Genomic DNA, 27,825 nt, shown 5'->3' on the forward strand with positions numbered 1-27,825 from the left:
GTTTCATAATGATTGCCAAGTTTTTCTGCAGTTAAAAATACTATGATTCAAGTTTTTGTTAAGTCTACAAGTTCAAAACTTCATGAGATGGGACTTGAAGATAACTTATTAATGTCAAGTTAAGTCTTGGAGGTGATCCAACTGGCTTAGTGGAGTGGGCTCCCATCTCATGGTCGCAGGGCTGTCTTTTTTTTCTTTCTTTTTTTTAGTTATTTAGGTAACAAATATTTACTTAATATGAAGTAAACATATGTTAAGCTGTTTTTTATATTACAGTATTTGAAGTACAGTACAGTACTATGATTATATTAGTGTATACTGTATCGTGTTTCAGACATTAGTTTCCTTATATTCAATACATTTACTTTGCCCATTTATTCGAGATGTTTGATGGCCTCAGGTTTGATAATACATTGTTGAATGTCACTATGAAATGCATCAGGCAACTTTATTTGTTTGTGTCAACAACTGTCTTAGATTCTACTGGCCCCGTGCCATTTTACTGCCTGTTGAATGGTAGTCACAGGGTTCCTCACAACAACTTATTTATAGCCCCAGACTGCCATCACACATTTAGTAACATTTGTAGTTTGTCTTATTTTTGCTCCTATGACCTCATTACTTTACTTAGCTAATGAACAGGCCATTGTACTTGTGCATAAACATTAAATTCTAGAATTACCACAGCTAATGTTTGGGATTAATTGTAAATGTGTTTATTGGTTTATTTATTTTTTATTTTTGCAGTTGTATGCACAGATATTTGCATGACCTTAAAATTGAAATACATGGTATTCTATCAAAAACAAATTCACACTAATAAACAAACCAACTTATTAATAGTATGGTGTGGTCAGATTTAGCTTTTATTCTTTTGTAATGCAAGAAATCCCAATGGCAGTATATTTATTCATATAAAAATTATAAAATCCAATTGGTACAGGTGCTCTCTCTCTCTCTCTCTCTCTCTCTCTCTCTCTCTCTCTCTCTCTCTCTCTCTCTCTATTTTTTTTTTTTTTTATTTTTTTTTTTTTCAAACAATGGAAGTACAGTATCCAGAAAAAAACATAATGGATACTATCAAATTCTTGATTCAATTATTAATGCCCGAGAATTGAAGGTTAAGAAATACAGTATTTGGTTGTTTTAAAACTGGTCCATCTTAGTTCCAAAGAAGATAAACATTCATTATTCAAGCTGTATGATTTGATGATTTGTTGTGTAGGTCCCAACGTGAGTCTGGCAGTTCAATATACTGAATTCCTTTGCTTGCAAAACAAAATTAGGAAATTTGAAATTGTATACTGTATAATAGTGCATATGCTTAAAGTTGTGTCCACACTACAGCAAAACTTGCTATCAACTTGAGTTGGCAACCATATCACAGCCACACTGGCAAGAGATTAAAAAGAAATCTGTGACCGTAATGGGAAACCAAGCCATACAAATCTTGGATAATTTTGAACATAGAATTAATACTATATAATAAGTTTATTTAAGAAAAATTGTGAATGCTTTCTTTATGATTTTAAATGCGGGACAAAAGTGATTTTATGAACATGTAATGGTCATACAATAATGATTTACTGCTATACAATGCTTTATACAGTAACTCGACCTTCCAGTCATGTTACTTTGTGGTATTGAAGGTATCACTTTTTGATGGAATTATTAATTCCTTTGGATAATGAAAATTAATCTTTATTACTATACTGTATTCAAAATTATAAAAAATATAGCATACAGCATTTGGAGTTATACATTCCATGCTGAATTAGATATTTTTGCTTTTCTATCATATACTGTTTTTAAAGATTTGTCATACACTGATGTAGTATCTTGCATCCTTGTTAAGAGCTATTTACTGCTCTTATGGCTGCGTGTGCCTCAAGTCGAGAAAGTGAATCTGACCTATTGGAGTGTGTGGAGCTGCTCCTGAACTTTGGCGCACATGTGAATACTGCCGAACGACACAGAATGACAGCATTGATGTTTGCAAGCAAGGAAGGCCGCTGCAGTATTGTACAGAGGTTACTTGAAGCCAAAGCTGATGTTAATAAACAAGACAATAAAGGGTAGGTAAAAGAAACTTAGCATAAAGGAAAATATTTTTTCCCTTTTGATTTAATATAATTAGAATATCCACTTTACTGTACTGTAATTTCAATTTATGCCTCTCTGTTGCACTTATGAAAAGGTAGAAGAACGATAATTTATTAGTTTTCCATGCTTTTATAAAATATACTTGTTTATAGATTGACATTTTTTTTTTTTTTTTTTTTGGTCAAACATTTTTGGTATGGCTTGTGTTTAAGTCACCACTTGTTTGTTCCTGTGTGTATACTGTACATACCTTTAGTCCTTTAAAACAGTCATATATCATCAGCAGCACTATAACATGTATTGAATTTTTGACAAAGTAGTTGGCTAACAACCGGTAGCAAAAGGGAAAGCCTTGCCCATCTTCTTGTCACTGAATATCCACTTTTGTCTTTGTGATAAATGTTGGTTTTTAACCCTTTTACCCCCAACCTATTTGGATCTTTCTAACCCTTAACCCCCAGGCGTTTTCTTTTTCAAGCACATTTTGCAATATATTTTTTTTCAAAATTTCTCTAACAGCCTTAATTTTCATCATAGAGAGGTCAGGTTGGTCTCATTCTTTTGGAAAATCCCTGAAGTTTCTCATAAAGTTATCAAAAATATGCTAAAAAATGTAAATAGTAGTTTTTTGCAAGGACGTACCGCTATGTCCATGTGGGTTAAGGGATGAGTTTTGTGAAACGTACCAGTACGTTCATTGGGGGTAAAAGGGTTAATTCTCACATGTAAGCGATCTGGCTTTTAAACTGAAGTTCACCGTAAGGTAAGCACATGGTAAATGGAATTTTGTTCCTAGGAGGATTCAAATCTTTGAAACCCCACTTGTTGTGTGCCTTTGGGAATGGGTGACTTTGACACTCGTCCTTCCGCCCTTGGAATATTCTTGCTCTTCCGATCAGGAAGCTGATGAATTCCGATTTTAACTTGTCACTTTGCGGTAATATCGCTGTCTAGGTGGGGAGCTACCCAATTAGGACTGATTTTTGCCCTACCTATGTGTCCAATGGTGAAAATTGTCTGGCTGGCTCCCCTGATTAAAAATGTGTTCCCTTTTCTCCCCTTTTGACAAAACCCCAATGTAGTGTAGCTTCCTCTTCAGAGGGAGCACAGTCATTGTAGATTTTTTGTAGGGTTTGGAATGAATTAGGCCATTTATATGAAGGGTTGGCAAGGGGGAGGAGAATTCACCCTCTCGTCCTCCTCTACCAATCTCTTCATCCTCCATTCCTTTTGTCAGACATTACTTCCTTGAGAAGACAATGACGAAGAAGATAGTCATGTGGGCAGGTCTATCCCTAAAAATTCTTTGGGACTTTCCTGCTAACTGATACCTTTGGGATCAGTCAAGTGAGCATGAGCTGGTGTTATATTTACCACTATTTTGCTGGGAGCATGTGATCAGTTCTACTCAGACCAAATATCCCCATGATAGACGTTTCTCATTCCTTTTGTGTTTACAGTGAATTTTCCACAACATTGTGCAGTACCTTCAGGGTTGATTAGAGATCATGAGCCTGTTGTTTACAGCTACTGTTATATCATCAGTTTCAAGTGAATGGTCCTACCCAGGCCAATCTCCAGCACTGTATGGTAGGCTATTGGGACATAGTTCACTACCGCTTCGTGCTGACATGAAGCTCAAGCATTAACTGGTACTTGTGGGGATGGTTTGCTAATGTGAGCCTGGTATGACAGCCACCACTGATTCATCAGTTGCAGGGACCGATCTCCACCACCATACGTTAGAGCAATAGTGGTATTTTTTATGCTACTCCTTGTGCCATTATGGAATGCAGTTAATGGAGCTCTCACACTGACCATTAGTTGTGGGGTCAGTTAGTGATCATGAGCTTGGGACAACAGCTACCGCTGTTCACCTTTTCACTACTTGGGTACTGACTGGTACCTTTGGGTTGGTCAGCAAGGTGTATTACAATTTACTGTTTGCATCGTCTTCTGGTTCTGATGATTCGTCTCAGTAAAAGAGGAAATTGAAGGCTGGGAATGCCAGTCACAAGTAATCTTGTTGGACTCTTCACAACACTGCTTTTCTTTCAAGGAAGGTGGACGGCTCCCGGCTGGTCTTTGGACCCTGTGCCCAATCTGCAGCCCAGAGTCAGAGCCTGGATGACTAGCTCTACTACCCTGGTAGCCAGGCTGGCTGGAGATGCAAGAGCCCATTCATGCATGGCCTCGACATAGCTCTTTGCTCTACCAACCCGTGTGGCTGGCAGGAACAAGAAGAAAGTGTCTGAACACTTATCCCTGTGGCTTGATGAGGCTGCTTGCAGATGCAGTTTTAGTCATTGCATACCTCTGCCAACTCAAGTAGGAAGTCACAAGCCTAGCTCTGCATTAGCCTTCCAGTTTATCGGTCAGCATACTTGGAACTGAAGGTGTCATACCACCTTTGCATCTGTTTACCTTACGGACATTTGCCACAGATCCTTGAACCCTTAGGTGGCCCTTCAGTACAGTCATACCTCTCTTCACGAAAGAATCTGTATGAAATTTTCATGCTGTGAAACGAGATGCGAATATTTTTGACTCGCATTGCGAAAAATTTTTCATGATAAGAGAAAAGATTTTCCAACCAGGACGGCAATAAAATGGTCACCCATTAAATATATGAAGAAAATGGGTTGATGGCACAATAGAAATTGTATCTCTCTATAGCATTGGGTAACTATAGTAGTACATTACATATGGTACTGTATATTTTGTATATGTACAGTATTGTACTATACAGTATGTATTTTATTTTCAATATATTATTGCATTATGTTCTAATAACTACTTAATTTACAGGTATTAACAGTTAGTTTAGGTATATTGAATGGTTCAAATGTACTGTACTGTATACAAACCGTGAGACCATTTGTATATCTGGTGGATACTTATGTTTGTTCATACAATATATGCTAACCTTGAGGCCCCTTTTCTACTGTCTACTGTCTAGTATGACTCTTCCCTGCAGGGGCCAGGAAGCACTAACATTGGCTATGATTAGTGATAATGACGGATAACGGTAACGTCATTTGTCTCAATGGTCCAGATGACCATAGAAAATTTGGGTGCTACTATAGCATGAGATCTACCTCCCATTAGTACTATAGCTTGAGATCTACCTCCCGTTAGTACTATAGCGTGAGGTCTACTGCTGAATTATTCGTCCCTCATAGATGAAACATATTTCATACATTTGTTTAAGCTATGAACACTTAATTTAATCATATCTTAGAAATGACTTGAATAGATAATTGGATTTCTAATTACATTAGAAAAGGAATAAAGGTAAAAATAAACATGTTATATATTTCCTTACATTTATTCTAGCGATACACTCTTCATACATCAAACAGGTTATCATATATTTCCATACATTTATTCTAGTGATACACACTTCGTAAATCTTCTAAGAATGACACAAATAGATCATTGGATTTTTTTCTCATCACCTTCCAGCAAAAATGATCAAGATGAGACTGGAACAGCTGACGACCAACACCTCGTATTCTCTTCAGAATCATCCGCTACTTCTGTAAGAATGACTCTTCTATAAAACTCCTTCAGCAACATTTTTAGTACCCTCAATCGATGATATATCTTTTAGGCCGAGGGAAAAACTTATTTAGGAGCTCCATTTGCTTCCTTTTGTATGGGCAGGTCACGTGGACATGTGACGTTTTTGATGGATTTGGGCAGTTCACATGTTCGATGGTTAGGTGTGGGGCTCTGGGACGCTGGTCACGCGGTAGACCTCACCCTCCACTTGGGTAGGCGACATATGGCGGTAGACCTCACACTATAATAGCACCAAAATTTGTCCCAAGGTTAAGGCACCTATGAAAATCCACAGATACAGTACTTTCTAGTAATTCTCTGGTAAACTTCCATCAGGATAACATGGCTTGAGCCCAAAAAAACGGATTTTGAGCGAAGCGAAAAATCTATTTTTGGGTGAGATTGCCATGTCGTCCTGATAGACCCGCCCTCCTTTTCTACAGAAAAGGCCTTGGCAGGATCGCTCTCAAAACTACTATATCTGTAGCACCATGCTCAATGCTACAAGGAATAACTGCCATCTTGAATATGGCGCCATCTTGATACTCAATAGTAGTATGGGAAATAGGGTAACCTTGATAACGGCTCCCCTTCCAAATTTGCCACTCTTCCCCCTCGAGGCGAAAACGATATTCGGGGTGAAGATCACTATGTGTCGTATCAAGATATACGTCCCCTGATTTATGCGATATCCTTAAGAGAAATTTTAAGGATATTCGTGCCAGGAATTAAAATTCTGGAGACCTAAAGGTAAATTCTCTGGGAATATCATTGTAGTTCATATATCCCTTGGAAGCTACTATTAGGAACCTTCCATCATGACGACATGGCTATCTCACTCAAAAATAGTGTTATTTACAAACTACACAAAAATGAGGATGGTGATTAATACTGTACTTGATGGTCCTGATGGTGTATGCGTTATGAAAAGAACATTCTTCTGTCCCTTCAGCTAAAAACCACTAATGTGGGCCAATTTATAATTGATGAATGCATATAAAAAACTAGGTTTGATTTAGAAAATTTCATACTGATATAGGCATATTTTCAGATCAACCTCAATTGATGTAATTGTCTTATACAAACTGTTGTAAATATTTTGGTGCATTGCCTATATTTCTTTTTCATTGTGTTGTCTTACATTTTTTCTGTCACAGGTGGACTGCACTATGCTGGGCAGCCACAAAAGGGCAAGGAAAAGTTGTTAGACTTCTTTTGCAACATACAGCTGACCCAACAAAAATTAATAATCATGGACAGCGAGCATCAGATATTGCTCTTGCTGCAGGATATCCAGAGGTAAGGCAAGATAACAGAGCTCTTTAGAGATGTTATAGACTCTCTCTCTCTCTCTCTCTCTCTCTCTCTCTCTCTCTCTCTCTCTCTCTCTCTCTCATATATATATATGTTGGTATGCTGTGCACCTTAAAAACTTAAATTTTTTAGTTTTAGTTACAACTCATTTGTTTTATGTAATACTCCCCAAAAATCTTCGCACATTATCCTGGTTTCAGATTGCAGACATCCTTGATCGTCTTATTGACAAAGGAAGCGATGTAAAAGACAGTCTGTCCATCATTGATTCTATACCGGATGCTCCGTCGCCAAAGCCACCTTATGAAAGCAAAGATGCAATGATATATGGAGAATTGGAGATGGTTCTTTGTGGTCTTGAGTTGAAAGATTTGATTCCTTTGTTTCATGAACATAGGGTAAGTAAGATGCATGGCATGTTTTGGTCAATTGTATACTGTATAAAGTTTTTTTCTATACTACTACTACTACTACTACTACTACTACTACTACTACTACAAACATATGCAAACCTGCTTACTTTATGCAAGTCTAAGCATTCTTGTTAATACAGACAGGCACGAAAAGCAAATTTTCATGAATAAATACTGCACTAGGGTAGGCTAACTCCTAACCTTAAAAGTCACTGCCTTTTGCCACGAGCCAGTGTCCGAGCTGATGATTAACACAGTAAATACTGCCTAATATTATTTTAATTTGGTTTCCACAACAGTTTATAATCATATGTACAGTATACAGTACATTTGCACACAAGTACACTACATATTGGACCAGTAAGGTTAAAGAACAGTATTGTGCTAAGGTAAGGTTTACAGAGTCTTCATCATCCCCTTACTGTTCTGTATAACAAAAGTTGTTCCTATCTAGTAATACTGTACTGTAACCTAATACTGATAATGTAGTGTATATTAATGTAAAATATGTACAGTAATATTACTAAAGTACAGCTTAACTGTATTTACTGTAAGTGTTAGGTGTTTTCGTCCAAGACTCGTAGCCTATGCCGCTACTCTAGAAGCATAATGCAACTTCTTATGTGTTGTCTCTTGCTCAGTATGTTATCTATACTTTCTGAAACAGAAATACAACTTATTTTATAAACCAACTTAATTATCTCAAAAATTCTTTTATCATGATAAGAGATTGACTAGCTTATGGTTGTTTCCGTTAAACTTGTTTTAATTTAAAGTGAGACTCGGGTAATTGGTGTCGGTTTTAAATGTAGGGTATTAGATTTCCTTCCTTTTCTACTATATCCTCACCACCAGAGTATGGGATTCTGCCGTGTGAATGCCAGAGGATGAGAAATAAATTGAATTTAATAATAAAATTTATTATTTTTATACCCTCTTGGCATTCATATTATGCCCTCCCCACTGACTAGTAAAGTGAAGAGGTTGTGAACATGTTTTGACTTCAGACTAAAATCAATGGGGTGATAGAATACCTATGTGCTCTCATTGCCATATACCACTATATAATCTCAATTCTCTGCTAGAGGGCAATACAATTGCACTGAAAGAAAATGGGAAAGATTTGGATTTTCTGTTATGATTGTTATTATTATTATTATTATTATTATTATTATTATTATTATTATCATTATTGTAACTTGCTAAGCGGAAGAACAGGATGCTATAAGTCCAAGGGCTCCAACAGGGAAAATAACCCAGTGAGGAAAGGAAATAATGAAATAAATGGACTAAGAAAGAATTAATGAATAATCAAAAGGCAATATCTTAAGAACAGTAATAAAATTAAAATAAATCTTTCATATATAGACTATAAAAAAGAATAAGAGAAATAAGATAGAATAGCATGCCCGTGTAGCCTCAAGCAAGAGAACTCTAGTCCAAGGTAGTGGAAGATCAGGGTTTGGAGGCTATGGCATTAACCAAGACTAGAGAACAATGATTTCATTTTAGGCTGTCCTCCTAGAAGAGCTGCTTACCATAGCTGAAGAGTGTCATCTATCCTTAGCAAGAGGAAAGTAACAATTGAACAATAACAGTGCAATAGTTAACCCCGTTCAGCAAACAAGGATAGTTAGGTAATTTCAGTGTTGTAAGGTGTGTGAGGACAGAGAAGAATGGGGAAAGAGTAGGCCAGACTATTCGGTGTATGTGTAGCCAAAGACAATGAGCTGTAACCAGAGGAAGGGATCCAATGTAGTACTGTCTGGCCAGTCAAAGGACCCAATAACTCTCTAGTGGTATTATCTCAATGGATTGCTGGTGCCCTGGCCAACCTGCTACCTGCATTTAACCAGCTTTGAGAAGGAAGCAATAATAATGCCTGGCAAGTATAGAAATGAAATTCCTGTTTTTTAAATTTTACCATGTTCCATCATTTTGTTTTTTGAGTTCTTTCATGAGATGTAGTACTGTATATAAGTTTTATTACTTGCAAATTCTCTTTTTATTTTCTAATTCCTCTTTCAGGTGTCCTTCGAATCATTTCTTCGTTTTACTGAGAAAGACCTGGAAGATATGAATATATCTGCTGTTGGAGTACGCAAGAAAATTCTCCAAGCTATTAAGGAAATCCACAAAAAAGACTGGCAAACATCAAGCTTACCAGATTTAACCCAGTCTACAGTGATTACGTAAGTTCAAGAACTTTGTATTTGGGATACTGAAAACAGATAGGAATTAAAATGAAAATTGTCATAATACTTTTACAATGACAACAAGTTAGAATAGCTTTTTTTCTACACTTGTACAAACCATCATAGTTTTAAGTGAAGAATGTTTTCAACATGAGCTAGAATAGCCATTGAAAAACAGGGCAGGTGCTTTAGTTAGTGGGAGGTAGGTGGTGGGGAAAGCCACCTGCCTGCCCAACTGTATCACACCACTTTTGTCTTGGGCCACAAAGGGTACCAAAGTACTCATTGCTGCTCATCCAACTGTTTGATCTTTTCTTTCTTCACTTGTTATAAGTGATTGTTTAATTTTCTGTTTTTATAAGTGCTTTGGCTTAACAGGAGAAGTGCATAGAAGGTAAGCATATGGTAAAGTGAAATTTGTTCTTTTGAGGATACAAATCTTCTGTTCCATGTACCTTGTAATGGATGGGACAGTATACAATATCCCTACTGAAGAGACTGTGCTGCCAAAGAGATCCTGCTGCCAATCAGGGAGACGATGAATTTCCCTTAGAGTGATACTTGGTTTGCTTTGATTTTCCCTTCTTCAGGAGGTAATTTCCCTTTGCAACCTAAATGTCTACTCTTTCCTTCATATGACTGAGTGTGAACCTTGTGGAGTGCCTGTGTTCTCTCCCGCCCCATTCTCTTTTTTGGGCCCTTTCCTTGAAGTAGGCAAAGGGAATGGTCTTGTAGAAGGGACTTTAGCTTAGTTCCTTCAGACGTAGCATTGACTCTTCTCTTTCAGGAGGTAATGATGGTATTGTCCTTCTAACTGGTACTTTCTGAGTCTGTCTAGTGAATCTTGGTATGTAAGTCAGGAGAAGGTTGGGCGTTGCGCTCACCTTTCCCGTATACTGTCTTTATAAGGGTACTGGTAGTGTTCCTCCTTGTCCCTAGTAGTGATCAAGTTGAGGATCCTTCCTGGACCAGATACGGTCCTTTCCCTTCGTAGGGAGAGGCACTCAGTATTACTTGTCATACCGGCACTAGTTGAGCGGCTCCTCACTTTGGCAATCACCATTGTTATTTGGAAACCCCTGAGGCCTTTTCCTCCATGGGAACATTGTTGCTGGGTGGCCTATTTTGTCTCCACAGAAAGCTGGTAAGGGGAAGAAGCATGCACGATTGTCCTCTTCTAATTCTTTTTCCTCCGCCTGATTTTTACAACATTGCTGATTCAAAGAAGAAGTCCAGGAAGAGCAATTGCAAGGAACATTATACAGCTTCGAGCAATATCTCTCCTCGTTGGTGAGAGAGAGATGGTGCGCTACTGAGGACCAACCCAGCTAGAGAAGGTAAATCTGTGCTGCAGCTCAGGAGTGTACACTCCTGCGAATGGTATTTGACTGCCAAGATAAAGGGCTCTTCCCGTACAGTCTTCCCTCTCTATTTTGTGGCTCATGTTTTGCGGCCTCAGTGCATTGCGGATTTTTAAATACAGTATTTATTTTTTAATCACGGATTTCATGCTAAATCACGCAAACTCAGGAGATACGAAAAAGTGTAAATTCCAATTGAAATAGCGAGTTGCAACTTTCCGCCTTGTCTGTACTCATGTGAGATCTTACACAGCACACTATTTGTCAACCAAGGAGAGCAAGGAGATTTGTATCCTGAGAGTTGATTGGCCCTGTATCATAGCGTCACCTCTCAGCGTCTGGCCCTGTAGCTTCTTACGAATGCACATCAGTTGTGTTCGTGGCAAGTTACTGTATCTTGTGTTCCTGTGTTTAGTGAAATAGTGGAATTTTAGTTTCCAAGCCTTAACCCTTTTACCCCCAATGGATGTACTGGTGCGTTTCACAAAACTCATCCCTTTACCCCCATGGACGTAGTGGTACGTCCTTGCAAAAAACTGCTATTTGCATTTTTTTTTTGCATATTTTTGATAACTTTATGAGAAACTTCAGGCATTTTCCAAAAGAATGAGACCAACCTGACCTCTCTATGACGAAAATTAAGGCTGTTAGAGCAATTTAAAAAATATATATTACAAAATGTGCTTGAAAAAAAAAAACGCCTGGGGGTTAAGGGTTGGAAAGTTCAAAATAGCCTGGCGGTAAAAGGGTTAAGATGCCATCTAAACACCCTGCTCCTTCCAAGGCTTCTGGTAGTGATCCTTAGTAGCAAAGGAAGATGCTGACCATAATTGAGAAGATGAAATTTCTCAACATGTTGAAAGAAGGCAGAAGTTTTGCGGCATTAGGACGCCATTAAAATATCAAGTCGACCGTTTACTACATTAAGAAAGACATAAAAAATATCATGAAGGCTACATCGATTACTTTTAACAGAGCAGGAAAGAGTGTGGTTACTTCTTGCAATAAGATGGTAGTAAGGATGGAATCTACTTGAAGCTTTCATTTTTGCTGTTCAGTAAATGGCACCGTCACCTTCATCGTCATTTTTACTACATAGCTAATTCATCGTCATAATCATTCAAGCAGGCAGCAATAATGTCAATAGTGAGTAGAACCTCATACTATGAGAGAGGGAAAATGTAAAATTTAAACTTTTAGAATTAAATAACTTTTAATAATGTTTAACTGCTTATACACTTTTTGTACAGTAGAGTCCCCAATTATGCAAGAATTAGGTCGATCCACGGACTCGCAGGACTAAAAAATCGCAGGTTTCAAAACACACAACAGGAATAATTCCATTAGGGCCAAGGCTAACGGCAACTTACCCCATCAAACTATTATACTACCTTTTTTCAATACTTTCTATGTACAGTACTACTGTATATTCTATTTTTTCTAATATGAAATTGTTCTTATGAATAGATAAAACATTGAAAGGTTTTAAAGTTTTAATAATTTGAAAAAGTTTAAAATTACACCCAGGATAGGTGTAAAAACTGTATATTTCCACGTAGACAGTTCTATCCTAAAATTAGCGAACAAACTAATGCATTTACACATCTGTGTATAGGTTAGTTTTTTCAGCAACAGATATCTTACCAAGTATTGATTATACTGTATAATGATTTTGTTATTACTAATGTTGATTTACTCACTTTGTCCTAGGAACTTCATAATAAATTAAATGAATGCAATTTTATGCAATTTAAACATGCCGCCTAAACCGGAAACCTTTGGTTTGTTAATATTTCATCACCAGTCATAACGACCAAATTGTGTTACAGCTCTAATGTTCAATGTGACGGAAGATGGTGCGAAATTGGATAAAGTGAGAATAATTGGAATCATGATGTATTTTTAATGAAAAATTAATATAATGCTAATCAAATTGTTACTATCACCATTAACACTACCATTAAAAATATCAAAAGGTTGGAGAAAGGGAAAGATAAAGGTTGAGAGAGCGTAACCACAACTCGATGTTAACATTTTGTCAGATGGTCTCGCACAGATAAAGGTTGATTTCATTGTTAATGTTAAATTTTTTCTCAAATAGGCTATTTATTATGAAATTATGCAAAGAAAATGTAAGGTAAATATGGTTTGGTTGAATTTGTTATCAGTTACCGTAACTAGGCCTAGTCTAGCCTTCCAGTCTTTGAAAAGACTATACAGTAATTTGATATGTTTTGTGGCCCATGACTCGCAGACTGAATGGCTTCGCAGGTACAGAAAATTTATTTTTGAGTATTAGTCATCACATAAAAGGAGAATCGCACAATCTGAACAGGCATATGTCTTGACCCTGCTTTATGTACTGTACGCAGAGAAAATTTCATAAATGTTAAAGTGTTTACTGTTTAATACAATATAGGTAGTCGTCAATTTACGACCTATGCGACTTAAGATTGTTTGACTTTGTGACAACTTTTTCCGTGATGACGTCACAAGTCTGTCAGAAATAGTACACTAATAGGACAACTATTTCCTTAGAAATAATCTATTTTCTTGTATAAGTATAAAAAGAATTAATTTATCTTGGTAAGTTAGTATTTTCTTTTTCTGTATTGATAATATACAGTATCCATTTTAAATAAAATGAAATATACCGTATATTTGGAAAACGAGCGGGCAAATCGAGTAATTTCCTCTCAATAAGCTATCGATTAATGTTAGTATTCCCATAATCGAAATATCAAGTAATGATACAAAGTATTTCATGGGTCTGTATTGGTTGTTATGAGTACTGTACTACGTAGCGTAAATTTTACTCTACAATTAGGACGATATTTATCTAATAAAGTACAGTACCGTACACACTAGTAGGGCAAATATTTTCTTAAAGTAATGTAATTTTTTTTTACATTATCAAAATAAAATACTTTGCTAGGTAGGTTTATATTTTTTTTTTCTTTTTTTTGCAAGAAAAGCGGAGAATGGTTTTACTGTACATATTTTGCAAGTCATTCTTTGCCAATTTCATATCACAGCGCACACGTCTGGTGACGTCATATTTTGTGCAGGAGACAAGTGGCAAATTGAGTGATTTCAATAGATTCGTTACCAAGTAATATTATTCCCATCATCGAAACATCGAGTAACGAGGTATTTCAGTGGTCCGTATCAGTTTTTGCGAGTAGCCTGCAGTACTAGTTACAGTACTGTAAATTTAAGAAAAAATGTACTGTATGTCTGGTGATGTCATTTTTTGGGGGAAGGTGAGCGCAAATAGAGTGATTTCCTTTTGATATTTTACCGAGTAATGTTAGTATTCCCATTATCGAAACTTTGCGTAACGATACCAAGTATATCTGATACATAATATCTAAAGAAATATCCCATAGAGTGAAAGCGTGTGTGTAAATTAACTGTAGGAAAACTATGGTATCGTATAACATATTGGTGCTGATGTAATATTCATTATGAAGATATTTTGAATAAGTTTAGAAATTATATAAATGATACTCCTTGTTATTCGTATGTGCACATAATCGTAATACAGTAGCGTGACTTTGAGATCAGCTGGTGACTACTAAAAGTAAAACAAAAGTAATTGTTGATTATTTAAATGCCCCCGAAATTGAAAAATAGAATACAAACATGCTTTAATAAATCACACTTAAACACAATATCTGAAGAAATATGAAGACTTAGTAATAAACTAAAAATAAAATACTGTATGAAGCTTTTAAAATAAACTACCAGTATACACACAAACACACAAAAAGAGAGAACGTATTCCTATGATAACTAATACAGTAATAATGGATATAAATGAACTGTATGAAAACTATGATATCATTTAACATATTGGTGCGGATATAATATACATCATTAAGGTATTACGAACAAGTTAAGAAATTATGCAAATGATACGCATTGTTATTCGTATGTCTGCATTCTCTTGATACAGCAGCAAGGCCTAGATCAGCTGATCACAACCAAAGGTAAACAAAAAATGTCAGTAATTATTGATTGTTGAAATGCTTCCAAAATTGAAAAAAATATTTTTTTTGAATAAAGTATATGAAATCCTATGAACCAACAAAATTAAATAATGATAAACAATTAGAAATTATTGATAAAATATGACCAAGACGATTACAGTACTGCATCATAACACAGCATAATAAATATCCGGAAACTTCACACTTTAAGTTTGATATTTGTCCAGATCAAGTTACGTAATGTGTCTCAATTCCTATCTTGGTTGTGAGTTGACGAATACCTGTATCATGACACAACATAATAAACCTCAGGAAATTTCACACTTTGAGTTCTACATACGATCAGATCGAGTTATGACCTGTTTCTCAGTCCCTATTGTGGTCGTAAATCGATGACTACCTGTATATATTTTAGACTATTCACCATCACAACTTTTGAAATGTTCTCTTACAGTGTTCCAGAAGCTGTGGCAATGATAGGCAACATTAACAAGCACGTAAGGTACATGCATGCATCGATTGGATATTTACGGGACCAGATACAAGCTAACCCACGTCTTCTACAGCTGGGCCAAGAGGTTCATTCTGTGTCATCTTTAGCAGCTAATTGTGGAGACTCTTTGAAATATACACAAGGATTATTTGAGGAACTAAAATTCTTTAAAAATTATCTTGACAAAGTAAGTACACTACATATTAATTCAACTCATATTCACATTTTTTTCAGGTTGAGCACTTACATAGATATTAAGGCTTCATGGCTGAAATAGAAATTCAGTAGAAGTCCTTTTTAATCAGCATCTTCAAGAATTTGCTTTTGTCGGATAATCAAAAGTGCTTTTGTATAAGGTGACTGCTTAAAAATGCCTTGAAACCTTATTACAACCTCCTATAATATAACCCAAGTGACCACAAACATTCCATAAGACATGCTAGACATAGAGTGAAAACAATATGAATTGCTTTAAAAAAAAAAAAAAAAAAAAACCCACTGCTCCACATTTACAGTATAGGCTTACTCGTGCAATCTCGTATGTGGTGAGACCCTCACATTTTCACCCCCTAAATGATTTTATCATATTTTTTGTGTTATGCAATTTAATTTTTCTAGACCAAATTATAATAAACTAATCTCTTTTCCTGCATGTCTACCCCAAATCCTAGTTCAATAAGTTAAAATAGCAAAAGAGAATGAAAGAAGTAGTGTTAGTAACGTATATGATTACTGTTTAAAGAACAAAATGAAAAACACGTTTTATTATGAACAACAGATTCGGATAACAACTGTTGTTTTTCTTGCATTTCAATTTTAGTACAGTAGTTAAATAATTACAGCACCGTAGTTGTTACAAATGGCAGTAGAATATGATTGATATATTACATTTTACCCCTTTTCACTATGGTCAAAAGATCAGCACAAAAATACAGTTGAAATCAAGCAACAAGTAGTAGCTGAAGCTGGGAAAACAAACTATGCTCAAGCTGTTTGGCATTGGGGAAAGTTGTGACCAAAAGTGGAGAAAAAGAAAAATTAGTCGATGGTATATTTGTTTTATGAAAAGGTAAACCAAATTGCACTACACACTAATTATCAGAATCTAAAGAATGGTAAGGGAAGGGACTGTTACCCACAACAGTTGATGCAATCCCAGATGTCGGATAATCAGCGTGCTCAAACAGTAGTCATAGATCAGTTTGTTTGAAGGAGCCTGCTTTCTTTAAAAGGTATTCTGCATGATATGAATTGACGTCAATACGGAAATTTTATATTTACTTTTTTAAACCTGGCACACAACTCAACAAAATGTGAACAAAAACAGTATGACTGATAGAGATTAAGATGTTTCCCTTAAGCTTTCTTTGGTTAATAAAGTATAAACTCATTGTTTGGGAAAGACCGCCTCTGTGACTGTCAGAAATGCAGTTTTTTGCTGTAAAGCTAAATATGTCCAGAATTGTACTTTTGGTTATTGCTTCATGGGTATTAAAGGAACATTTAATCAAATCATTAAAATATGTTATTTTTATAATAAAATAAATTTTTGAATATACTTACCCGGTGATTATATAAGCTGCAACTCTGTTGCTCGACAGAAAACTCTACGTTAAAAATCCGCCAGCGATCGCTATGCAGGTAGGGGGTGTACTTCAACAGCGCCATCTGTCGTGCAGGTACTCAGTACTCAATGTAAACAAAGAACTCAATTTTCTCCTCGGTCCACTGCGTCTTTATTGGGGAGGAAGGGAGGGTCCTTTAATATATAATCACCGGGTAAGTATATTCAAAAATTTATTTTATTATAAAAATAACATTTTTCAATATTTAACTTAGCCGGTGATTATATAAGCTGATTCACACCCAGAAGGGTGGGTAGAGACCAGCAATAAATGTTTACATTATTATGAGCTAAGGATTTTTTATTTCATTTTAGCAGTTATCAAAATAACAAACTTAAAATAAATAAGTACCTGGTAAGGAAGTCGACTTGAACAATTACTCTGCCCTTTTAAGTACGTCTTCCTTACGGAGCCTCGCGATCCTCTTAGGATGCTGAGCGACCCCTAGGAGCTGAAGTATCAAGGGTTGCAACCCATACAACAGGACCTCATCAAAACCTCTAATCTAGGCGCTTCTCAAGAAATGACTTTGACCACCCGCCAAATCAAGTAGGATGCGAAAGGCTTCTTAGCCTTCCGGACAACCCAAAAATAATAATAAAACATTTCAAGAGAAAGATTAAAAAGGTTATGGAATTAGGGAATTGTAGTGGTTGAGCCCTCACCCACTACTGCACTCGTTGCTACGAATGGTCCCAGAGTGTAGCAGTTCTCGTAAAGAGACTGGACATTCTTAAGATAAAAAGACGCGAACACTGACTTGCTTTTCCAATAGGTTGCGTCGATTATACTTTGCAGAGATCTATTTTGTTTAAAGGCCACGGAAGTTGCGACAGCTCTAACTTCATGTGTCCTTACCTTCAGCAAAGCTTGGTCTTCCTCATTCAGATGGGAATGAGCTTCTCGTATTAACAGTCTGATAAAATAGGATAAAGCATTCTTTGACATAGGCAAAGATGGTTTCTTAACTGAACACCATAAAGCTTCAGACTGGCCTCGTAAAGGTTTAGTTCGTTTTAAATAGAACTTAAGAGCTCTTACAGGGCATAAGACTCTTTCTAGTTCATTTCCAACCATACGATAAGTTTGGAATATCGAACGATATTGGCCAAGGCCGAGAAGGCAGCTCGTTTTTGGCTAGAAAACCAAGTTGTAGAACATGTAGCCGTTTCGGATGAGAATCCGATGTTCTTGCTGAAGGCATGAATCTCACTGACTCTTTTAGCTGTGGCTAAGCATACCAGGAAAAGAGTCTTTAAGGTGAGATCTTTCAGGGAGGCTGATTGTAGCGGTTCGAACCTGTCTGACATAAGGAATCTTAGTACCACGTCTAAATTCCAACCAGGTGTAACCAAACGACTCTCCTTCGTGGTCTCAAAAGACTTAAGGAGGTCCTGTAGATCTTTATTGTTGGAAAGATCTAAGCCTCTGTGACGGAAGACTGATGCCAACATGCTTCTGTAACCCTTGATAGTGGGAGCTGAAAGAGATCGTTCTTTCCTCAGATATAAGAGGAAGTCAGCTATTTGAGTTACAGAGGTACTGGTCGAGGATACGGATACTGACTTGCACCAGTTTCGGAAGATTTCCCACTTCGATTGGTAGACTCTAAGGGTGGATGTTCTCCTTGCTCTAGCAATCGCTCTGGCTGCCTCCTTCGAAAAGCCTCTAGCTCTCGAGAGTCTTTCGATAGTCTGAAGGCAGTCAGACGAAGAGCGTGGAGGCCTTGGTGTACCTTCTTTACGTGTGGCTGACGTAGAAGGTCCACCCTTAGGGGAAGTGTTCTGGGAACGTCTACTAGCCATCGAAGTACCTCGGTGAACCATTCTCTCGCGGGCCAGAGGGAAGCAACTAGCGTCAACCTTGTCCCTTCGTGAGAGGCGAACTTCTGCAGTACCTTGTTGACAATCTTGAACGGAGGGAATGCATATAGATCTAGATGTGACCAATCTAGGAGAAAGGCATCTATATGAACTGCTGCTGGGTCCGGGATTGGTGAGCAAAATATTGGGAGCCTCTTGGTCATCGAGGTTGCGAAGAGATCTATGGTTGGCTGGCCCCAGGTGGCCCAAAGTCTCTTGCATACATCCTTGTGGAGGGTCCATTCTGTTGGAATTATTTGTCCCTTCCGACTGAGACAATCTGCCATGACATTCAAGTTGCCTTGGATGAACCTCGTTACTAGTGATATGTCTAGACCTTTTGACCAGGTGAGGAGGTCCCTTGCGATCTCGTACAACGTCAGAGAGTAGGTCCCTCCTTGCTTGGAGATGTACGCCAAAGCCGTGGTGTTGTCCGAGTTCACCTCCACCACTTTGCCTTGAAGGAGAGACCTGAAGCTTTTCCAGGCCAGACGTACTGCCAGTAGCTCCTTGCAGTTGAAATGCATTGTCCTTTGACTCGAGTTCCATATTCCCGAGCATTCCCGACCGTCTAATGTCGCACCCCAGCCTACGTCCGATGCGTCCGAGAAGAGAACGTGGTTGGGAGTCTGAACAGTCAGGGGAAGACCCTCTCTTAGGTTGATATAGTCCTTTCACCAAGTCAGACAAGACTTTATCTTTCCGGAAACCGCTGAATCCGGTCGCACTGGTGGATGCGTGACGGAGCCGGACGCAATATCATGGAACTGCTGCACAGTCTGTGAACTGTCAACAACCATGGGTGCGCGAGGAAGCACAGCGTCAACCCGAAACTGTCTAGACCGTCTGGGTTGTGCAGTCAACACCCTACCGGGTTGCTGAGGTTGACGCACTGCGTCACAACAAGTCACCTCTGCTGGTTGTTGAACGTCCTGAACGTCAACAACCACCTCCGAGCGTCGCTTAACGTCAACGTGCGGCTGGCAACCCACACTGGGTCGCATCGGTGGAGGAACCACCTCAACTGGCAGACGCGAGTAGGTTACCTCAGCGTCAACAGGGCGCACAACCGACCGGTTGGAAGGTTGTTGGCCAGAAGGTTCTTCTCCGCATTTAAGTCCTCTATCAAGGACGCAAGCTTGGACTGCATGTCTTGCAGCAAAGCCCATTTAGGGTCTACGGGAGCAGGTGTGGCAACAGACGGGGTTAGCGACTGAGGCGGAACCGTTTACCATCCCTGAAAGCCTTGTTATGCGTGACATAATAGTACAGCAAAACTTCAAAGGCTCGACAACAGCTGAGAAGTTGACCTGTAAACATCTTGGAGCGTCTCCTGGCTAGGCGCCAGGGAGAGTCTACCAGAATTGAGAAGTCTATCTGGGCAGAGGCATGAACTCCCAAGCCGAGAACTTCTCTCGTGTCATATCAGACTCTCGCTCTATAAACCAGTTTAAAAGAAGGGAAAGCAAAGGCTGTATCCCCCAAACTCCTCCTGGTGAAAAACCAGTCGCCTAGCCAACGTAACGCTCTCTAGGAGAGTGAGAGAGCACTAGCTTAAAAACAACGGCTTCGAAGTAGCTAGGCCTAGTGTAAGTTCTGACGTTTAGGCGAACGAGGAGCAGCAGTTACAAGATCCGGACGAAGATCCTTAAAAAAATCATCATGATTTAATTAAAGTCCATAGGAGGCTAAGCAGCTTAAGGCTCCTCTCCATCTGACAGAGTCCTCAAGGGAATATCAGTAGGAGGGAGAACAGCAACTTCCTCATCTACAGGAACCTTGTCCGATAAAAGCTGAGTCTCTCACTGGTGCATTAGTAGCGGACCAGAACGCAACGTCATGTAACTGCTTGACAGTCTGTGAACTGTCAACAACTGAACTGTCAACCACAACAGGTGCGTGAGGACGTACAGCGTCCACTCGAGACTGCTTTGACTGCCTAGACTGAGCAGTCAAAACAACTCTAGAATGCGGAGGTTGACGCACAGCGTCAAAACAAGTCAACTCCGATTGTTAGTGAACGTCTAGAACGTCAACAGGAGCATCAGCCAGTGGCCTAATGTCCAAATGCGGCTGAAAAACCACACGAGACCGCATCGAGTGTGGTTCTAAACAACCTGACTGACGTGACTAAGCTACGCCAACGTCAACAGTAAGCACAAAGGAACGTTAGGTTGGCTGAAAGCCAGGATATCGATGAGATAAACGGCTAGACTCAACGGACTAATCGGCAGAATAGTCTTCCATAAGGGAGGCAAGCATATACTGCATGTTTTGCCATACAACCCCTTAAGGATCAACGGAAATGGTTGTGGTAATAGACGAGGGTAACGTCTGTGACCGCAACACTTTGCCTACAAAAAGAGACTTTCGGAGTCTGTGTTACGCTTTTGTTAGGCGGCGAGCAGTTATCCGATGACTGCATAGGGTCAGAGCTGTCCTAATGGCTGTAATCAGGACGCTGGACCTGTCCTGAAAGGACTGACTTTCGCTTAAGGGCTTCGAAACCTTGTGACAGGTTTCTTATGCGAAAAGCCTACGGATGGCGAGGAGAAACAACGTCTCTCTCGTCATATGGTAGGGGAGATCTTGGTAAGAAACACCCGATACCATAGAGGGAAAACGTCTGTTCGTTGGTCAAGGCCTCTCGAACCCATAAGTCTTTTGACATTACTTCTCCCCTGGGCTTGGGAGCTTGCAAGAGGTCCCGGACTAGGTGAACGACAGGCACGAACAGACGAACCCTCGGACGCAACACTGTAACACTTTGCGCCTCGGACGCAACACTGTAACACTTTGCGCATATCACTTTATCACTTCGATTTTCTGTTTTGCACTTATTTCTACCTGAAACACGCAATTCTACCCTTCATTAAAAGGTAGTAATTGCGAAATTAGTCGTATAATGCAAGCTCATAATACCAGCAAAAAACAGAAAACATATTTTAAGATAAAAAGAAAAATCAGTGGTTGGGAAAGAGACTAAACACTAGTTCATATAACTACGTTTTCAATCTCTCACCGCACATAGCCTGGGGACGAGAATAAAAACCTAAAAAACGTTTTATCCTTCCTCCCCGTACAGAGACTAGGGACGAGAGTAACACGAGAACAACGTTACCCGCTTGAACGGAACGTTTTCTCTCCTCTTTCTCCCTCCGTCTCTATCTCTCTCTCTCTTTCTCTCTTGATTTCGCACCTAAGAGAAGAGCCCAATTATATATCGTCAAAAAAACATGTTATTTGACTAAAGGAAAAAACTGAAAGGTTTTTCAAATAAAAAGTTCCTTTAAATTAGAATTTAAAACATTTAAGCTAAGAAAGAAAGAACAAAACGTCAGAATCGATTTACTCTTACTGCAAAGTGAAACCGTGATACACTCTCTCTCTATCGTAACGATAGAGCGCATGTTGAACGTCCTGAACGTCAACAACTGCGTAGCATAAAAAACTAATCATTAGTTCATCTTTGAAAACAGTACGAAGACTATCAAAGAAATTCTTTCATAAAATATTACATTTAAAAAGTTTTAAATCCTTTAAAAGCTAAAGACGATATAAAGGGCTCAATGTTGATTAACTTCGGTTTCCAAGTTAGGACCGCCTACTCTCAGGAAAGGTCTATATAAACAAAGCATTAAAATTTATTTTATATGTTTATAAAAAATGGAAAGTTAATCGAAGAGGCCTAATAAAGGCGGAGAGATATAAAATATATAGAGGAAAATCTATAACGTGATAAGATAATTACTAAAAGCCTAAACACACTTCCGTCTAAGGGAAGGGTCGGCCATTTAAAAGTGAAAGAAAGTCCATACTCTCTTTGTCACCATAATTAAATCTATCCAAAACGAGTTCAAGTTTTGAGATGAAGATAAAACACCTGCATAGCGAATGCTCAAAACTAGAATAGTGTACTTCACCAATAGTTGTGAAAACAAATCCAGTTAGCAACAGCGAATTAGTAGGTCTTGCCGGTAGCCCGACAGAGAGAAAATTGAGTTCTTTGTTTACATTGAGTACTGAGTACCTGCACGACAGATGGCGCTGTTGAAGTACACCCCCTACCTGCATAGCGATCGCTGGCGGATTTTTAACGTAGAGTTTCCTGTCGAGCAACAGAGTTGCAGCTTATATAATCACCGGCTAAGTTAAATATTGAAAAATTACTTTTTGTAATTGTTTTGTGTTACATTCACTCGAACTGTGTTTTAGATTATTTATCTTATAATTTCTGATAATGAACATCATAGTCTTTTTAATTTTTTATTTTATATTTCTTCCAGGTTTCAGGACATGCTGAGTATAGTCCTGCTGATCTAATAGTTGACTGCACAGACAATGGAAAAGTTTGGCAAAGACGTATATTGGCTTCATTGATAGCAACAACTGCACTTGCTACTGTTTTGTGGTATTCAAGACCAAGGATATTTGCCAAAGTGTTTAATATTAGAATTATGCCAGACGATATAGTCACTCTTGATGTTTAAGATTATAATTAACTTCCATTGTTTAGGACAGGAAGTTTAATGTAAATAAAACTTTGAATCAGTTTAAGGCAAAATTTAAACTGAAGTATTGCAGTTTGTTAACTAGTCATGTATAATATTTCAATTTCAATTACAACATAATTAAGAATAGCAGTCTTCATCAGAAGTGGAAATCAGTAATTTATGGAATTCAACGTGAATGTGGCTGTGCTGGTAAATTTTTAAGCCAAGAATTAAATCAAAAGTAGGAATATCAAATCAAATAGTCATTTTGTGAATTTAAAGTTGATAATACAGCAGTCATCTTGCTCAAGCCACTTAAATTCTTGCTTAATGCTTTTCTCATTTTTTTTCTTTTTCTTCAATTCATTGCTTTCTCTGCTCACCACTTAATTTCTTCATAAATTTGAAAATATATTTTGTTCATATCTAGTCAACCTGTGATATAGTATGGTAATATTATGAAAAGTAGCGAACGCTTCCTTGGTTTATTTAGTTATTAAAGAGGAAATGACTTATTTTTTTGTACTGTATTTGTTGAGGACTTGAAATGGAGTTTTAGTTCCTGGCGGCTCAAGTTTGAATCCCAGATTCATGCAGCTCTAGATAAACCTGTACTGTATAGGAAAACAAACTAATACTCTTGTGAAGAGTTTTTAAAGTTTTTCCAATCTGTAGCAGCAGTACTTTTGATTAGTCAATTTTTCCGTCAGTACGTTCTTCCAGTGGGTAGTTTTACATTTTGTTTTGTAAATACTGAAATTTATCAAACATTTGTATTTACAGGAAATAATGGGACTCTTGAAAGTCTCCAATTATAGTTTTCACAAATTTGCACATCGCAATTTTTTTTCTTATTTATTTTTTTTTTCAATTTATGTATTCTTATACTTTACAGCACTTTAATATGTCAATGGATTTACACTGATTTGGGTCTTTATCAATAATTATATGTGAAATAAGTTCAAATACTAAATTTAAACATCAAAAGCCAATTAGTTTAAGCTGTTGTTGTTACATTGTTTATAAATGTATAATTGTAAATAACTTGAAAAGGCATTAGAGTGAGTTATATACTTCAAACATATGGGTGGTATAACCAGAACCAGTGTAATTCTACAAAAAATGAAGGAACATATAATAGGTATGCAGAGGTGCACTTTTCATGAAATGGTAGTTTCACTATTCAATTTTGATCCATATGTGATCAATTTTTTTGGAATCTTGTAGCATCTTGCTGCCAAACTTTGAGACACATTGTTTCTACATTGGTATCAGTTGAAACTTAGTCATGATTTTTATAAGTTTGAATTGATGATTTTGGGCTTTATAACCAAGTGCAACTCAGGCAAAACCCACCATTGCACTATGAAGTTAAGGTTAGAAGAGGCTGGAATGCAATAAGGAAGGATGAACACAGGTAAAGTAGATGGTTATAAAGAAAATGTAAATAGGGGACAAAGGAATGCTACATTGACTCTTAGGTAATTAGTAATACCTACAGTATACTGCTTGAGGTGCACCAATAGCACTACACTGGCTTAAAAAGGTTTTGGCTAAGCTTCTGGATAAGTATTGAGAATGAAACTGTATAAAAGTTTATGCTAGCAGTGCGGGAGTGAAGAGAGGTATGTGTGAAAGAGCAATATAAAGAGAATGTCATTGAATTTTTTTTTTTTTATCAGATGCAAGTGAATGATTAAAACAGTGTGTATGGGGTCAAGAGTTGCCTGGTTTGGCTTTGGCGAGGTAGAACCTAATGTGAAAGACAATATGAAGGAAAATGAGATTCAACAGTTTAGTTGAAGTGAATTAGGGCAAATAGCATAAGTATAAACTGTATGAATAGGATAAACTTTTGTGAAAAGTAAAGGAAAAAAATTTTATATAATTGATCACGATAATCTGATATTGAGATTTTATGATACCAAAGAAAAGACATGTTGAGAGCAATTGAAATTGAGGGGTGATGCAAGTATTAGATTGGAAATTTTAATGATGGATGTAAGGCAAGTGTTGTGTGGAAAGTAATTGGTTTTATTGTAAAGTGGGTTTTAGACAATTTAAAGGTTTAAAGGTCACTCATGAATGGCAGAGGCAAGGGACAGTGACATTGCCCTATCAAGCAAGACAATGCTTAAGCCCCCCCCCTCCCCACCCAAGCTAGGACCAAGGAGTGCCATGCAGTGGCTGCTTATGACTAAGCAGATAGCTTTACTGGCTGCCCCAAAGAGGTGAGGTTGCAGCGACCAACGGAACTAACGAGTTTGAGTGGGACTCGAACCCCAGTCTGGCAATCACCAGGCAAGGACGCTACCACCTGGCCACCGCAACCCATTGTGTATTTGTCTTGCTGTTATGGGTATAAGTGGTACTACTGTATAGATGTGAGATGAGAAAATGAACTTTGACTTAGTGTTGATTGGATTTTTGCAAAAGATATTTGGGGGATAAAGACTGTAGAAGTGTCCACTGTTTGATGTCGCACAACACAAACAGAATACCTGTAGCAACACTGGTTACTTAATTTAAGAGTTTGGCAACAACATGCAAAAAGATGCTTTAAACATTCTTGTCTCACTTTACAGTATGTCGAAATAGTAGCATTGTTAGCTTTCCTAGGCATGCACACCATCTGGTCTTCTTACACTTATTAGGTAAAAATACAGGTAAGCACAGTATTATTCAAAGTAAGTTTTAGTATTTATCACAATCCATTTAAGGTGCACATTTTTCTCTTAGTGCTGTAGTGTAATAATTCTTATGTATTAAGGAAATAACAAGTCCTTCACTTGAAGGTCCCTTCTCATTAAAGCAGTTCACAGGAATCATACCTAGGCCTAGTAATCCAAATGTTAATATTGGTTTTACATAGCTTGAAGAATCAGTAGACTGTCCGTAACAGGTCTTGGGTCCTACTATAGTTAGATTACTATTTCTGCTTGTATTTATGTGATTTAGAGGCAACTAGATCTGTACCTGTATATGAAAATAGTCTCAGGGATATGGTAGCCTTCTTGTAAATTTATTGTCCTGTAGTAATAAAGTCTGTTGTAGCCACATATATATGGTTGTATGTATACTATAGAAGTAAAGATATTAGACATATCGTTCTTATAACTCGCATGTAATTCTTAAAACTCACATTGTAACGAAGTTGCGTGCATGTGTTGATTGTTGTGCTTTTCTTGTTTCTTTTACTATTCTAGAATAGCAAGTCAAAAAAGTCTAATAATTCGGTAACTCAGATACCTATTGTATGTTCTTTACTCATAGTATGCAGCACTATAAAAATATCAACCCTTTACAGAATGCATGCTATATACACTTCTATACAGGTATTTATCCTTACTTTGAAATATACTGTACAGTACTTGTTTATTTTGATAATGTTAAAGTAAATAGGTTAATCCCCTGATAACCCCAGCCTAAAGACATACGGCCAAAATTTCTTAATTTAGAAATCGCCCCATTATTTCATTTGAGACTTGGTATTGTAATCTGAAGTTAGTTTCCCACTTCTTCTAAAGGACTCATGACATTTAGACCCAAGTTAGGGTAATATGTTAGCAGTTTGTAGATAAATAAGATTTTTTTTTCTTTTTTGTGGCATATTTTTTCATGTTGCATTACTGTATTTGCTTATGACTGATATTATAATTTGTAGATAACTTAGTTGGCAAGGTCGTAGTTAGATGAAAGTTGCTTTTGGGGAAAATATGGTTAGGTTACTGTTTCTCATGAAACCTTACTTCCTTGCAAATTTTAAAATGCTGTCCAAATATTAATTACTCCCACTGTAAAGTATGGCTATGTATTTGCCCTAACACAGTCCTTAAATAGGTAAAGATAACAAATAGCCATCCATCATGACCCAATCCCTATCTTTAGTTACTGTCCCATTTTCAACGATATAAAAAGTAAGTTTTGGACACATCTACAAATTTTGTCCAAAACTTTTGCATTTATAAATTATTTTTATTGAGCATCTTGAATAGGATTTCCTCAAAAGATTCAATTTTCAATATTAAACTTAGCCGGTGATTATATAAGCTGCAGCTCTGCTGCCCGACAGAAAAACTCTACGTTCAAAATACGCCAGCGATCGCTATGCAGGTAGGGGGTGTACATCAACAGCGCCATCTGTCGAGCAGGTACTCAGTACTCAATGTAAACACAGAACCAATTTTCTCTCTGTCGTGCCACCGGCAAGACCTACTAAATTCGCTATTGCTTACTGGATTGGTTTTCACATATTTTGGTGAAGTACACATTTCTAGTTTTGAGCTTTCGCTATGCAGGTGTTTTATCTTCATCTCAAAACTTGAACTCGTTTTGGATAGATTTAATTATGGTGACAAGGAGAGTATGGACTCTCTTTCACTTTTAAATGGCCGACCCTTCCCTTAGACG

The 27,825-nt window shown here is 37.6% G+C and overlaps 1 protein-coding gene across 1 annotated transcript in view; it reads left to right on the plus strand.

Annotated features, from left to right (window-relative positions):
• LOC137648741 (ankyrin repeat, SAM and basic leucine zipper domain-containing protein 1-like) overlaps nucleotides 1-27,392 on the plus strand; it is a 77,581-nt gene extending 50,189 nt beyond the window's left edge. The window contains exons 6-11 of the mRNA XM_068381818.1: nucleotides 1,856-2,075; nucleotides 6,825-6,966; nucleotides 7,182-7,379; nucleotides 9,423-9,586; nucleotides 15,397-15,622; nucleotides 23,209-27,392. Coding sequence (XP_068237919.1) covers nucleotides 1,856-2,075; nucleotides 6,825-6,966; nucleotides 7,182-7,379; nucleotides 9,423-9,586; nucleotides 15,397-15,622; nucleotides 23,209-23,412 — 1,154 coding nt within the window. The 3' untranslated portion in view covers nucleotides 23,413-27,392. The remainder of the gene's footprint in view (nucleotides 1-1,855; nucleotides 2,076-6,824; nucleotides 6,967-7,181; nucleotides 7,380-9,422; nucleotides 9,587-15,396; nucleotides 15,623-23,208) is intronic.
• Nucleotides 27,393-27,825: the final 433 nt, after the last annotated feature.

This window comes from Palaemon carinicauda, chromosome 10, assembly GCF_036898095.1.
Source record: "Palaemon carinicauda isolate YSFRI2023 chromosome 10, ASM3689809v2, whole genome shotgun sequence".
NCBI lineage: Eukaryota > Metazoa > Arthropoda > Malacostraca > Decapoda > Palaemonidae > Palaemon > Palaemon carinicauda.